Consider the following 12,262-nt stretch of genomic DNA (forward strand, 5'->3'; position numbering starts at 1 on the left):
AAAAATGCTAATTTTAGAAGAAAATTTCAGATGGCATTTAGAGGCTTTTGCATCTGAATTATATATATATATATATATATATATATATATATATATTGAAGAATATTATGAATTTTTTGGAGCTTATGAAAAAAACAACATGCGTCACATCCCAAAACATGACTATTAAAGTCCTAGCAAGGCACAGTGACAGGTTTGGTATATATGACACCATCTCAAACTTAGAGGAAGTCCTGCAGTGCAGATAGGTCTGCAAGAGGAAATACAAACCTAAAGAAATGGAGAGCAGCTCTGATCTATCGAGGTCATTGATTGTGAATGATCTGCACCCAGATGTGAACGAACAAGAGCTGTGTGCAATATTTCACCCATATTTTCACCCCAATGACAGGCATGTAGACGAGATAGACCTGACTGAACTCAATCGAGCAGTCATGGGGAAGAAGGCTTGCAAATACTGTAAAAAGTGTTGTTTTTTTCTTTTCACAACAGCTTTGAACAGCCAGGAAATATGTCCAAAATATTCAGTAAAAATTCATTCAAAAACTACAACAATACTCAAAATGAATATGAAATTTAATTGTCATTTGTATCAAGAATGGTTGCATTTCACTTGTATTATTAATATCTACTAAAACTGTTAGTGACGAAAACTTATTACACTAAAATATTTTACAGGACATTTAGGTGTTTTTCTTATTTCCCCATGACTGAAAATCTGCATTGCACAATTCCAAAATTTCCAGGATGAATGGGAACCCTATGTTCTTTTGCAAATGTACTGGTATATATGAAAGGATGATTTACTCACTCCAGGTTGTTCTGCAGGTAATAAAGCACTCCAAGCTCATTTAGAGTCTTGGCACAATCTGCCGAGTCTTTGCCAAGAGTAAGTTCCTCTAACTGCAGTGCCCGCCGCTTCAAGAGAGCGAAATCATACTAAAAAGAACACACACAAATACAGTATGAAAGATACTGTTTTTTTTCACTTCTCTGGAATCACAGTTCATTGAGTGGGACCAAAGGAGACACAAATGTGGCTAAAATTATTGTTTGGCCTTTCCTTACCATGTGGCCTTTCTGTCGTGCTGTCTTCTGTCTGATCTTGACTGATCTCTTTCTCAACTTCTCAGCCTGCTCATATCTAGATAAAATAAAAACAGAATTAGCCCAGCCCTAATTTTAAATCATTAACTACATCATGAATAATTAAAGTACAAAACATAAACGAAAGGTCTAAAGGTATCTTTTCCAAATCCTAGAAAGCTGCATAGGGTTTCCTAAAGCGAAGGTTGTCAGTTTGTAAAATTATAAAAACAAAGGCACTTGGGTCATAAAAGTTGGGGATCATACATATCTTAGGATGCAATTCAATTGAGTGACAAAGACATTTACAATGTTACATGTTAAACTACTATTCAAATGTGACTATTTTGTTTTCTATAAAATTTTTTAAAAAAAAACAATCATTTTCAACAGTAATAATAATGAATGTTCCTTGAACACCAAATCAGTATATTAGAATAATTTCTGAAGGATCATGTGGCACTAAAGACAGGTTCGCCATCACAGGAATAAATTACATTTAAAAAAATATTAAAATAGAAAACTGTTATTTTAAAACATATATTTTGTAACATTACATTTTTTACTATGTTTTTGCCCATGGTGAGCAAAAATAAATAAATAAATACTTAAAATCTCTAACCCCAAATGTTCTCTTTTAATATAGAATGACCTATAAAATATAGTTATATATATATTTAAAAATGAAATATTTCATCTAATATTTGTGTACTATGTTTCTTGTGCTTATTTGACTGTCAAGACTGTCAAAATTTGTGATAAAGCATTATGTAGAGAGTTTCAGCTTACTGATGTCCCATTTGTGCCTCAGAAGGCAGCTCACTAGGATTTGGAACAAAGCCTCTGCAATATCTGCACAGAGTATGAATTTAAGAAAAATGTGCTGTACTTGTTTTGTTTCTGGTAGAGGAGCGAGAGTGAGTCTAGTTCTCTAGCGACAGTGCTGTGTTCAGGGCCATAAGCATTTTCACAAATCTCCATAGCTTGTTTGTACAACTGCTCTGCGTTTCCAAATTTCCTCCAATGAACGTAAACCCCCGCAATCTGGTGCAGGGACTGAGCCACACTTGGGTGGTCCGGATCCAGAGCCGTCTCACGGATCTCCAAGGAGCGCTGCAAGGGGGCCACCGCCTTAAAAACAACATGTTCACATCATTTATACATGATATAAAATAAAATACAGGTGATCCTCTGTCTTTCCACTGTACCACCTGGCTGAGCAGTCCCAGGTCTTTGAGGAAGCAACCCAGTGTCTCGTACAGGTTGGCCAGTCGGCTCATGCTCTGTTCACTCTCACAGGTCTTCTCAAACTCCTTCAATGAGTCGAAATACTCTGTTGCCATCGAGCATTTATCCTTACCAACAAACTGCCAGTATGTCAGCAGCTCAGAGAAATGACCCCTGAGAACGCACATCAGCAGCAAGATGTTATTTCAGACACATATTCACACATGAGAGATACAGCAGGAACGTGAGAATGTACCTCTTGTACAGGTTCTGGGACACAAACAGGTTAAGCAGACTCATCTGGAGTTTACTTTGATCTTCCTGCTGCTGCAGTAACCATGGCAATTCATCAGCCACCCTCCACGTCACTCTGTCTTGCCTGAACCAACAGAAATGATATCACAAAACAATCCAACATGGCAGCTATTTGTTGATAAATGCTTTGCTCTTAGACAATATCAGACATGTGATCAGCTAAGGACAAAATGACTATACAACAACAACAATAATTATTATTATTATAAAAATTACTATTTTTTTATATTATTTAAATTATAAAATAAATAAATACATTACTTTTGCAATAATACTATTGTACTGCAAATAAATAAAAAAAATAAAAATAAATAATAATAAAATAAATGGAGTTTGTAAGTAGCAGCATTTACTGTGAACTGAGCTGAACTAAACAAAGACACTGAAAACACCAGACCATGAGCTGCTCGTGTGAAAATGAACACAGTACCGCTTCACTCTGAAACATGCAGCAGCCAGAATATCACCGTGTCATCTACTCGCCAACACCAATTTGGCACTTGCCGAGTATGACATTTTCATGTAAAGGGTGTTCCGCTCACAGCCTTGAAACTAGGGGTGTAAATCGGATGGTTCGTCACGATACGATACGATAACGTTTCTCATACCCAGCGATACGATATTTGCCGATACCTCAAAAAATTCTACGATACGATTACGATTCAATTCGATACAGGAGTATATCGATCGATATATCGATATTATGATATTATATATCTATTTTAAACAACCATCTACATTTTTATTAACTCAAAAAATGCAACCAAAATATATAACATGAACATTTATCTGAAATGTTCTCAATCCCTCAATTGGGATATTCACAACAAAAAAATAGGCCTACACATTTTTTTTTTAAATAATAAAGAAAATAAACAATTGGAAAAACAATTCTGGCTGCTATGGGCTCAGTGCTAAAAATATTTTCTACAGAATAACCAAATTACAAGCAATAGCAGAAAATAAATACAACACAACAAAGACACAAGTTCAATAAACAGTGCTTTTCAGGGTTTTCAGCTCAGTCTAAAATAAACTTTCAGGTACGCTACAGAAATGTAATAATCAAATGTAAAATAACTGCATAGTCTTCACTGTATAAATTATAAATACACTTGTATATACATATGCATATATACACGCATATATTTGTACATACATATGTACCATCCCCCCAGTTAAAGAGAAGAGAAAAAAAAAGAGAAAAAAACAAAAACAAGAACAACAAGGCTAGTTAGGTGAGGTTAACTATTGCTATAGCTTTTTTGTCTCTTATATTACTGTTTACTTAGCTGAGGATGTTTTGTTCTCTATATATCAACCACTTTTCCCAGCCCATTGTAAAAGCATTTTTTTTTCATCTTTAAAGTATATGTAATTTCTTCCTTTAACAGGATTTCCTCAATTATTGAGTATCGATACTTTCGATACTCGCGTCAGTATCGACATATCGATACTTCGGATCGATACGCCCATCCCTACACAGCTGTCTGTGTGCGTGCGCTTTAGATGTGTGCGCAGAAAACTTCTCACACAGCGCTCGACTGTTCCGCAAACAATCCCGAGCGTCTTTTATGCTCACCTTGTGCCTTCGGGCAGTCCTTATATCGAGTCCTGATACGTGAGTTTGAACGAGAATGCACGCGTTGGCGGTAATGCATAGATGGACATTATGTGAAAATGTGGACAGTGCCAAACTAAAGGTGCCTATTAGGCCTATTAAAGGTGCCTATTAATAAAGGCTGACTACAGATATCGATATTTTACGTGTGGCATCGATGCATCGTATCGTCAGACATCGTATCGATGTATCGATCCATATCGATGAATCGTTACACCCCTACTTGAAACGCACTAATTTTTTTCCCTCAGATTTACACAATTCACAATTCTCTTCCCAGGTCAGAAAATACAGAAATACATATTAATACAGAAAAATCACATCCCTTCATTATAATCAATAAGATATTCTTACTTCAGCTGTTCACTGAAGAACCGAATGATTTTCTCTCTGTAGGATCCATGACATTTGCCCCCATCCAGAAACTCTTGGTTGACCGCTTCACATGCCTGGAAATGATACACAGAGAAATAACTGAGGTAAACTAAAGTGAAACATATTTACTTTCATCCACAAAAACATTAAGGGACATGTTGCCAAATATAGCTTCAAAGGTACAGCTATGTCAGAGACATACACACCTGTGGGTGCTGAAAGCGAATGAGACCACAGGTGTAGGTAATGATGAGGAGTCTCTCCAGATTGTGGAGCAGTGAGGTGAGAGCAGGAAAACTCAGGTCTGGGAACAGCTCCAAAGCCTCTGATTCACTGATGCCGTTGTGACTGGCACATACCAGGCACAATAGCTGCACGAGAAGAAATACAAATAAATAAGTTAAACTGTGTACTGTAGTGTTTTTTTTAGTGAAACTCTTCTTCAAAGTGGACAGGTGACCTCTTTCATGGTGTGTTTTTCCTGATCAGTGCTGAGTGAGTCTAGCGCAACCTTCAAGCCCAGTCTGTATAGTGATATTGTATCTTGACACAACGCACACTGCTGTAGAGTCCTCTCCAATGTCCAGGAGGATCTGGATCTGACAGATTAAACATAAAAATGCTCATATAAACAAAGTGTGTGCTAATGAGAGACAGATTAATTGGACTGGCCCACCACAATTTATTATTATTATTTTATATATTACATTATATTTTTTTTATATTATATTATATTAACATTATTTTACATATAATATACATACAGTATATTACATATAATTTTTTGGGGTAAATATTGTATAATAAATGCTTCAATTTAATTAAACCACGCCCGTCTAGTCGTTTCAAAATGAACTGATAGCTTTGTCACTGGATAATGTCACTTTTCATTTATATTGTAAATATTGTACAATAAATCTAAAAAAAAATGGGGCAATTATTTAAATTAAATTACTCTGCTGTATCAGTACAGCAATAAAAAAAAAAGTTGTAACGCTCTCACACATTCACTCTCACAACACACACACCTAGGGCTGGGCAAAAAATCGAATGCGATTTTCATGCGAATCTGGTGAATTGTTACATCCCTAATAAACAGACATAGACCCACAAACACTACAAATGTACAATCCACTCACTCACACATCTACTTACTGTGTAATGAGTCTTGCTAGTAGTGTGATATAGAGCGCGTTGCATGTTGCAGCTGAACGGCAATGTCTCTCCAACTTCTTTTCCTGTTTGCAAGCAGTACAGACCGATACTCAAACTCAGCATACATAAACAAAGATGAACACAGACTGACAAGGATGTTTACCTGATCTTTGGTGAGTTTGATATCGCTGTTCACACATTCTGTGCTGATGACACTCTTCACCTCTCTGGGATTGAGTGGGTCCAGGTGCAGCGTGGGCCACAATCTAAATAGTATAATATGTTTTGTGATTGTCTACCTGTGTATAATATTACATACATGCATAATATCTGAAATCAAATGAGTTGTTATGTGTGTTTGTGCATCACAAACCTCCATGCCTGTGGGCAGGTCTCCACGTTAACTGACACCAGCACTCTCACATTAGCAGGAAGAGGATCAATCAGCCACTTCATGTGCCGCTCAGCATTCTAGGGAATGCAAAAATAGCAAACTGATCATGCCGAAGAATATTATTAGATATAAATATTTGGGCCAAAAATGAAAAGCTGATAATTATTTTATGCTATGGTCAAAAATGTATAAATGGCTAATAAATATTAAAATTGTATGCTATTTTCTATAGAATTTTGTCAAAATAAACTAAAAATAAAACAACAAAATTAAAATAAATAATTTTAAATGCTAAAGTAGGCATCTCAACTTTATAATGTACACTCTGACAAATGGATATTTATTTTGAGATCTGATTACATGTCATTTAAAACCACATTGTTTGTGTGTGTGTGTGTGTGTGTGTGTGTGTGTGTGTATACACAAACACACACACAAATATCTAGTCACCAACAAATATCTAATAAACAAAATCTCTTATTTCTAGTGCTGTCAATCGATTAAAAAAATTGACTAATTAATTGCACATTCTGAAATTAATCGCGATTAATACCAAGTTTTTTTATTTAGTTTTATATTGCAATAATTTCATATTCAATCTTCAAATTAATGTAGAAACAACAGAAATACAGTATATTTTTAATATTTGTTTAATTGCATCTTATTTATCACTGAAGGTGAATATCACTGATACCAATACTACTGAGGTCTCTACGAAATAGTTTTTTTTTCCCTCTAATATTTAACCATTGGCTATAGCCATTCAACATTACAGTATAATTGAGAGCTATCAATTTTAACATCTGGCTTAAAAAAAAAAAACAACTTATAATTTAAGTGAACTTAAAACAATCTTCACATAAACCCAATATAATAAATGTCAAATTTAGCTACATGTGCCCTTCAGCAAGTAGAAAATATACAGAAATTGAATAAAATTATCGAACACTAAATTCTAAATTAAATACAGATTAATCCTTAAAGCTACTAAAGTTATTGATTTCCTCTTTTTTCTTTTGTTCTTTGATTAACAGACATCACAGCAGCTGGGTTATTAGGTTATTTTGGCTGTTTTAAGAGCTGCCGCTGCTGAACATGACACAGATCTGACACGCATCGTATTTTCTCACAACTCTTTACCTTTTCTGACCCACTTCAGGTCTTAAAGCCTCTAATAATGAGCTGACGAGTTGAAGCAGGTGTGTTAGATGAGGGAGACTTATGAGTCTTAAATGTGACTCATATATAACAAATACTTACATACATGCACAGTTTTAAGGCAGCTTGAATCACCTTTTTAGTAACTTCATGACTTAACTGACGACATAACTACACTGCATGCTCAAAGTTTCATTTGTGCTTTAATATGAAATGATTGAGGCTACAGCGCGAGCCGCCACATTTGTGTGCAATTGAAGAGCACGTGCTACGAGCACAGTATAATGGCTGACACGACAGTAAAAATAGTTTTTACTGACATATGGCCTGACAACATCTAATCTGACCACAGTTCACTGTTGTTCTACTGAAGCTCCCTTGTCACTTGTACCTTTTCTGTGCTCGTTTGACGTTCGTTAACATGTTAATTTTGACAACACTACTTATTTAATTTATCCCTAATGAAAGATATATACACTTTCCTTATTAAAAAAAAGCTGAAAATTTCTGCTGAAATTAAAGAAATTTTAGCATTATGTAAACAGTTGATGACAAAATGTAAAATAAATTACTAAGAACTACCCCAACTAAATGTGGGTGTTTAGTTTTGTCTTCACCAGCACAGATCATTAAACATGAGCACAGACAAACACACCACAGCTCAATGAGGAAGGTTATTTGAGGAAGTGTTACCTGTATTTGGTCAATGGAGTCAATGATGATTATGATGTTGCCGTGGTGACGTGCAGACAGCCGCTCTAGCCAGCGTGGGAACTCCTCGAGTATCTTAGAAGGGTCCATCGAGAGGCCGGAAATAGACCAGAAATGCTGGAGCAGCTACAAGGATGATTGAGAAAGAGAATTTGTTCAAAGGAAAGTTTTGTTAACTATGTTTGAATTGTGTTTATGAAACGCTTTACGTAACCGTCTTTTTACCGGTAAGATACTATTCAGACATCAGTACCAATATACAGGTAAACTCTGTGATGTCAATCATAGGAAATTACCTTTAAAAAGCTATGCCGGTGTCTTTATCCACTTGGATGAGGAGAAGCGCTTTAGTTTCACTATCTGTCCATTCTGATCTTTTTTTTTTTTTTTACTTCTGAGTGACAGGCATAAGGGGATGATCACACAGAACAGGTTTTTGCTCTCAAAAACATGAGTCACATAATAGGTACTATAATACTGCAAGTTACTATAGTAACGGCACTGATGAATGGACACAGCGAAACAGTCAGAAATCCGTCTGCAAGTGTTTACATAGAAAAAGCAGCAGCGCTTACTGTAAACAGTATGATTTATGATTGGCCTAAAGCAGATTTCTTATGGCAGAGTGTTCTTCCCTTGTATGTGCTTCATACCGGTAATCCTGTTCTTTGTTCACACATAGCATGATACCGGTAATTTACTGGTAAAGTTAAAATTTCTCATACCGGAAAATTTACCAGTAAAGACTGTTTGTGTGAAAGGGCTTATGGCTTGTGGGGGCTATAGTTCAGCTAGAGTTCAGGAAGTCTAGATCTAATGCTTGTGATGCCAATGTTATAGCAACCAGGCCAGGTCAAGTCTGTAGTATAAGGGTGCTTTCACACCTGTAGATCGATTGCTTTGTTCCGAAAAAGGGATTAAAATTATTACAATGTTGCTTTTTATTCTTGGTGCGGTTCGCTTTCATATGGCAAAGTTTGTAAACGGACCAAATTTGTTAATACAAGTCACGAGCGAGTAAACGGTTCTCTCATTGGTCAAAGTTCCACGGTTTATTTTCCAGGATTCCATTTAGCTGTCACGCATGTCATCCATCAGGATGGAATGATAACAGCTTCGCGGGCTTATTGTTGTTGTTTTTTTGTAGCTGTCCTTATAATAATTTATCATTTTGAGCAGGAGTCTAGGATTGATTGGGAAAACATTTTTAAAATGCACCTACTAGGAAGAAGAGCAATAAGACGGCATTATAAAATAAAAAAGTGCGCTTTGATTTTTGAATGGCAAAGACGTGCTCACCCACAGACATTCACAGGCGATCTCGGACCGATTGATTTGTTGCGGATCCGAGCGCGATTGCCGTGTTCACATATGCCCAAACGAACCGAGCTAAGGGGGGAAACGCGCCAGGTTCCGAAACAACAGGCCAGGTGTGAAAGCACCCTAAGAGTGAAAACAGTCAAGATAAAAGGTTTACCAAGTGCTGTTTTATAGTTAAAAGATCACAGTAATAATTAACGGATATATGTGTAGAAGACCTTGTGAATCTATACAACTATACAAGTCTGTTCTTTCACAGTTTTGGGCTTTTTGCATAATAGTTGCATAACAAATTTTAAACGCTGGATTAAGGCTACTTTAAACTTAGGGTTAAACCAGGGGTTTTCAAACTTGGGTCCAGAGAACCCAACGGGGCTGCAAGTGTCTAGGTGTTTTAGGGAGTCTTGGTTTTTCTAGGGTTCTAGGGTGTTTTCTGCGTAAAATTTGAGGGAGGAATTTTGTTTTTATTTTTATTATTATGTATTTTTAGGGCTGTTAAGATCCGTTGTAAAATCACACTGGAGTCATATTTATTGTTAAAAAATTCATTTGAATTTTACTTATACAGTGGAGAACAACCTACAATTTTCTAAATTTCAAGGTCACTGTTTAGTCCTATTTAAAATGATCCAAACAGGAGTAGAAGGGCAGTTTTTCAGGCATATTTCATGAATTAATTGTATTCTGAAGCACAGTATAAAAAAAACTTAAATTAGATATTTGAAAAAGAACTCTGATCAAAATTAGAGAACACTTACAGATACCTTCAAGTTATTGTTGTTAATCTGGCAAATGCACGAGAGGATAGGATAATGTGGAAACTCTCAATGGGTAATCGGTTCAACACTGCAGCTGGAATCGCTCGCCAGTTGAACGCTGAAGAGGTTAAGGATCTGTTTAAGAGAAGTCGGACTGAAAGAGCACTCTGCAATGACCAACGTTCTGACCTGATAGGACCTCTCCCATGGGCAGCCCATGATACTTTGACCTGATGCCGACCTAATGGGCTAATTATATGGGCCATTTGGGTCACACTTTTGTAAACAGAGTTTAAGTTGATTGCATCTAAGGCACAGTCACAATGAAAATGCATCTGAATTGAACTACACATAATCTTTCACTAGGCTCACCTTTGCTGAGAAGCATGTTGTGTGGAGAGAGGAGAACTGGTCCAAAATTCACTTTAGTGATGAGAGCAAGTTTAATTTATTTGGGTCAGATAGGAAACATTATTTTCAGCGTCAAACTGGGGAAACACCGAAGCCAAGTGCGTAAAGAAGTCAGTGAAAGGTGGAGGAGGAAGTGTCATGGTTTGGGGGATGTTTTCTGCAGCAGGAGTTGGGCCTCTTATACAGCTACATGGCAGGGTGAATGCAAATGTTTATCAGAAACTTCTCCAGCAACATGGAGTACCTTTCCTGCAAGCATCTCCCAATCAGCCTGCAATTTACATTAGGAGTGTGCACGAATAGTCGAATATTCTATTTGCAATAATTATTCGAAAAATAAAAACACCATTCGAATTTCGCTAAAATGTTGCTTTGCTGGCCGTAAATGCAGTGAATCCCTGATAAATCCTGAGCAGGCAAACTTTGTCAAGTGAAACGGAGTTATCACTAAAATGAGGAATCATATGAAATACAAACAAAAAAACGTCACGACCAGTCGAATGAAGAAAACAATGGCACATCAGCCGAGAAGACCACTCATTTTCTCTGCGGCCAGCTTTATTGTTAACAGACTAAGGCCGTGTATCCACCAAAGCGTTTTTTTCCCCGAGGCTAGCATATTTTTTCAATGCTTTTCAATGGGAGCGCCACAATTTTTAAAACGCCAGCAGCACAACAAAACACTAATGAATGTTCAACTTTGGGCAAAATGCACCGCTCATCACTTTCAGTTTTCAGTCAGCTGTCCAATCACAGTGGAGGAGGGGTGGGGCAAATACCACTGTCACATCCTACCTGTGCTACGACTGAATGACAATGGAGAAGTTAATATTGATATGAAAAATAATGCATGCATTTCGTTCGTGATGCATCTGCCACATTACTTCAGCGGCTATTCTGTATCACAGCAACCAGAGCGTCTCTCAACTGAAAAAAAAAACTGCCTCTGTAGTGCTTCACAAGTGTTCACAGCTGAGCATTTTCTGAAGATCGCCTGCCGTTTTCAGCTGGCTAAAGGCACTTTGATGGACACACGGCATAAGAAGCCAACTTTCACCCGATCATGTACATGTTTTTTTTTTCTCCAACAAGAACATGTGAAACAATGCAAACACGATGCCAACTCGAGTGTATATGTATGTGCCTTATAGCAGTTTTTTAATTTTTTCTGTACATTTTTTTTTTGCACACGTTTTATGTTTTCAAATGGAAAAAAACTGGATATAATTTATAAGCTTGTTGTGATAAGATTGTTCAGAAATGGTGACAAAAATAATGTTTCATTAAAAAAACGTCTTTCTCATTAAAGGTCATTTAAATAAACAAATATTCGGAAAATATTTTGAAAAATGCCCATCCCTAATTTACATGCAAGACAATGCTCCCTGTCACACTTCAAAACAGGTAAAGCAGTTCCTTGAAGCTGAAAACATTGAAATAATGAAAAGGCCCAGAGTCCTGATCTTAACCCAACTGAAAATGTAATTTTTCATACTCACAAATTCTGAGTATGGGTCACCATCATGGCCGGACTTACCATTGGGCTTGACTGGGCTGCAGCCCAGGGGCCCCGCCTTAACCCGTTTACATTTGTTCAGTTATGTGCCAGTCAGAAATTATTAGTCGCATTTCAACAACGCGCACGGGCCAGCCAGGGCTAACAACTTCCAGCTTCCAACTACGACATTCGAAGCCATAATCAAACAGCATAAACTGGAATAAAAAAAATTT

The 12,262-nt window shown here is 36.8% G+C and overlaps 1 protein-coding gene across 2 annotated transcripts in view; it reads right to left on the reverse strand.

The window, feature by feature from the left end:
* The window catches only part of nphp3 (nephronophthisis 3), a 28,312-nt gene that overhangs the window by 4,662 nt on the left and 11,388 nt on the right, over positions 1-12,262 (reverse strand). For both annotated transcript variants that reach the window (XM_016530257.1, XM_016530256.1), the window contains 12 exons: positions 8,025-8,168; positions 6,153-6,250; positions 5,943-6,045; positions 5,780-5,862; positions 5,085-5,223; positions 4,831-4,995; positions 4,604-4,698; positions 2,570-2,692; positions 2,298-2,487; positions 1,976-2,217; positions 1,069-1,144; positions 812-939 (listed from right to left, as the gene is read on the reverse strand). In XM_016530257.1, the coding sequence (XP_016385743.1) occupies positions 812-939; positions 1,069-1,144; positions 1,976-2,217; positions 2,298-2,487; positions 2,570-2,692; positions 4,604-4,698; positions 4,831-4,995; positions 5,085-5,223; positions 5,780-5,862; positions 5,943-6,045; positions 6,153-6,250; positions 8,025-8,168 (1,586 nt within the window). The remainder of the gene's footprint in view (positions 1-811; positions 940-1,068; positions 1,145-1,975; positions 2,218-2,297; positions 2,488-2,569; positions 2,693-4,603; positions 4,699-4,830; positions 4,996-5,084; positions 5,224-5,779; positions 5,863-5,942; positions 6,046-6,152; positions 6,251-8,024; positions 8,169-12,262) is intronic.

This window comes from Sinocyclocheilus rhinocerous, unplaced genomic scaffold (assembly GCF_001515625.1).
Source record: "Sinocyclocheilus rhinocerous isolate Xijiao unplaced genomic scaffold, SAMN03320098_v1.1 scaffold754, whole genome shotgun sequence".
Taxonomy (NCBI): Eukaryota; Metazoa; Chordata; class Actinopteri; order Cypriniformes; family Cyprinidae; genus Sinocyclocheilus; species Sinocyclocheilus rhinocerous.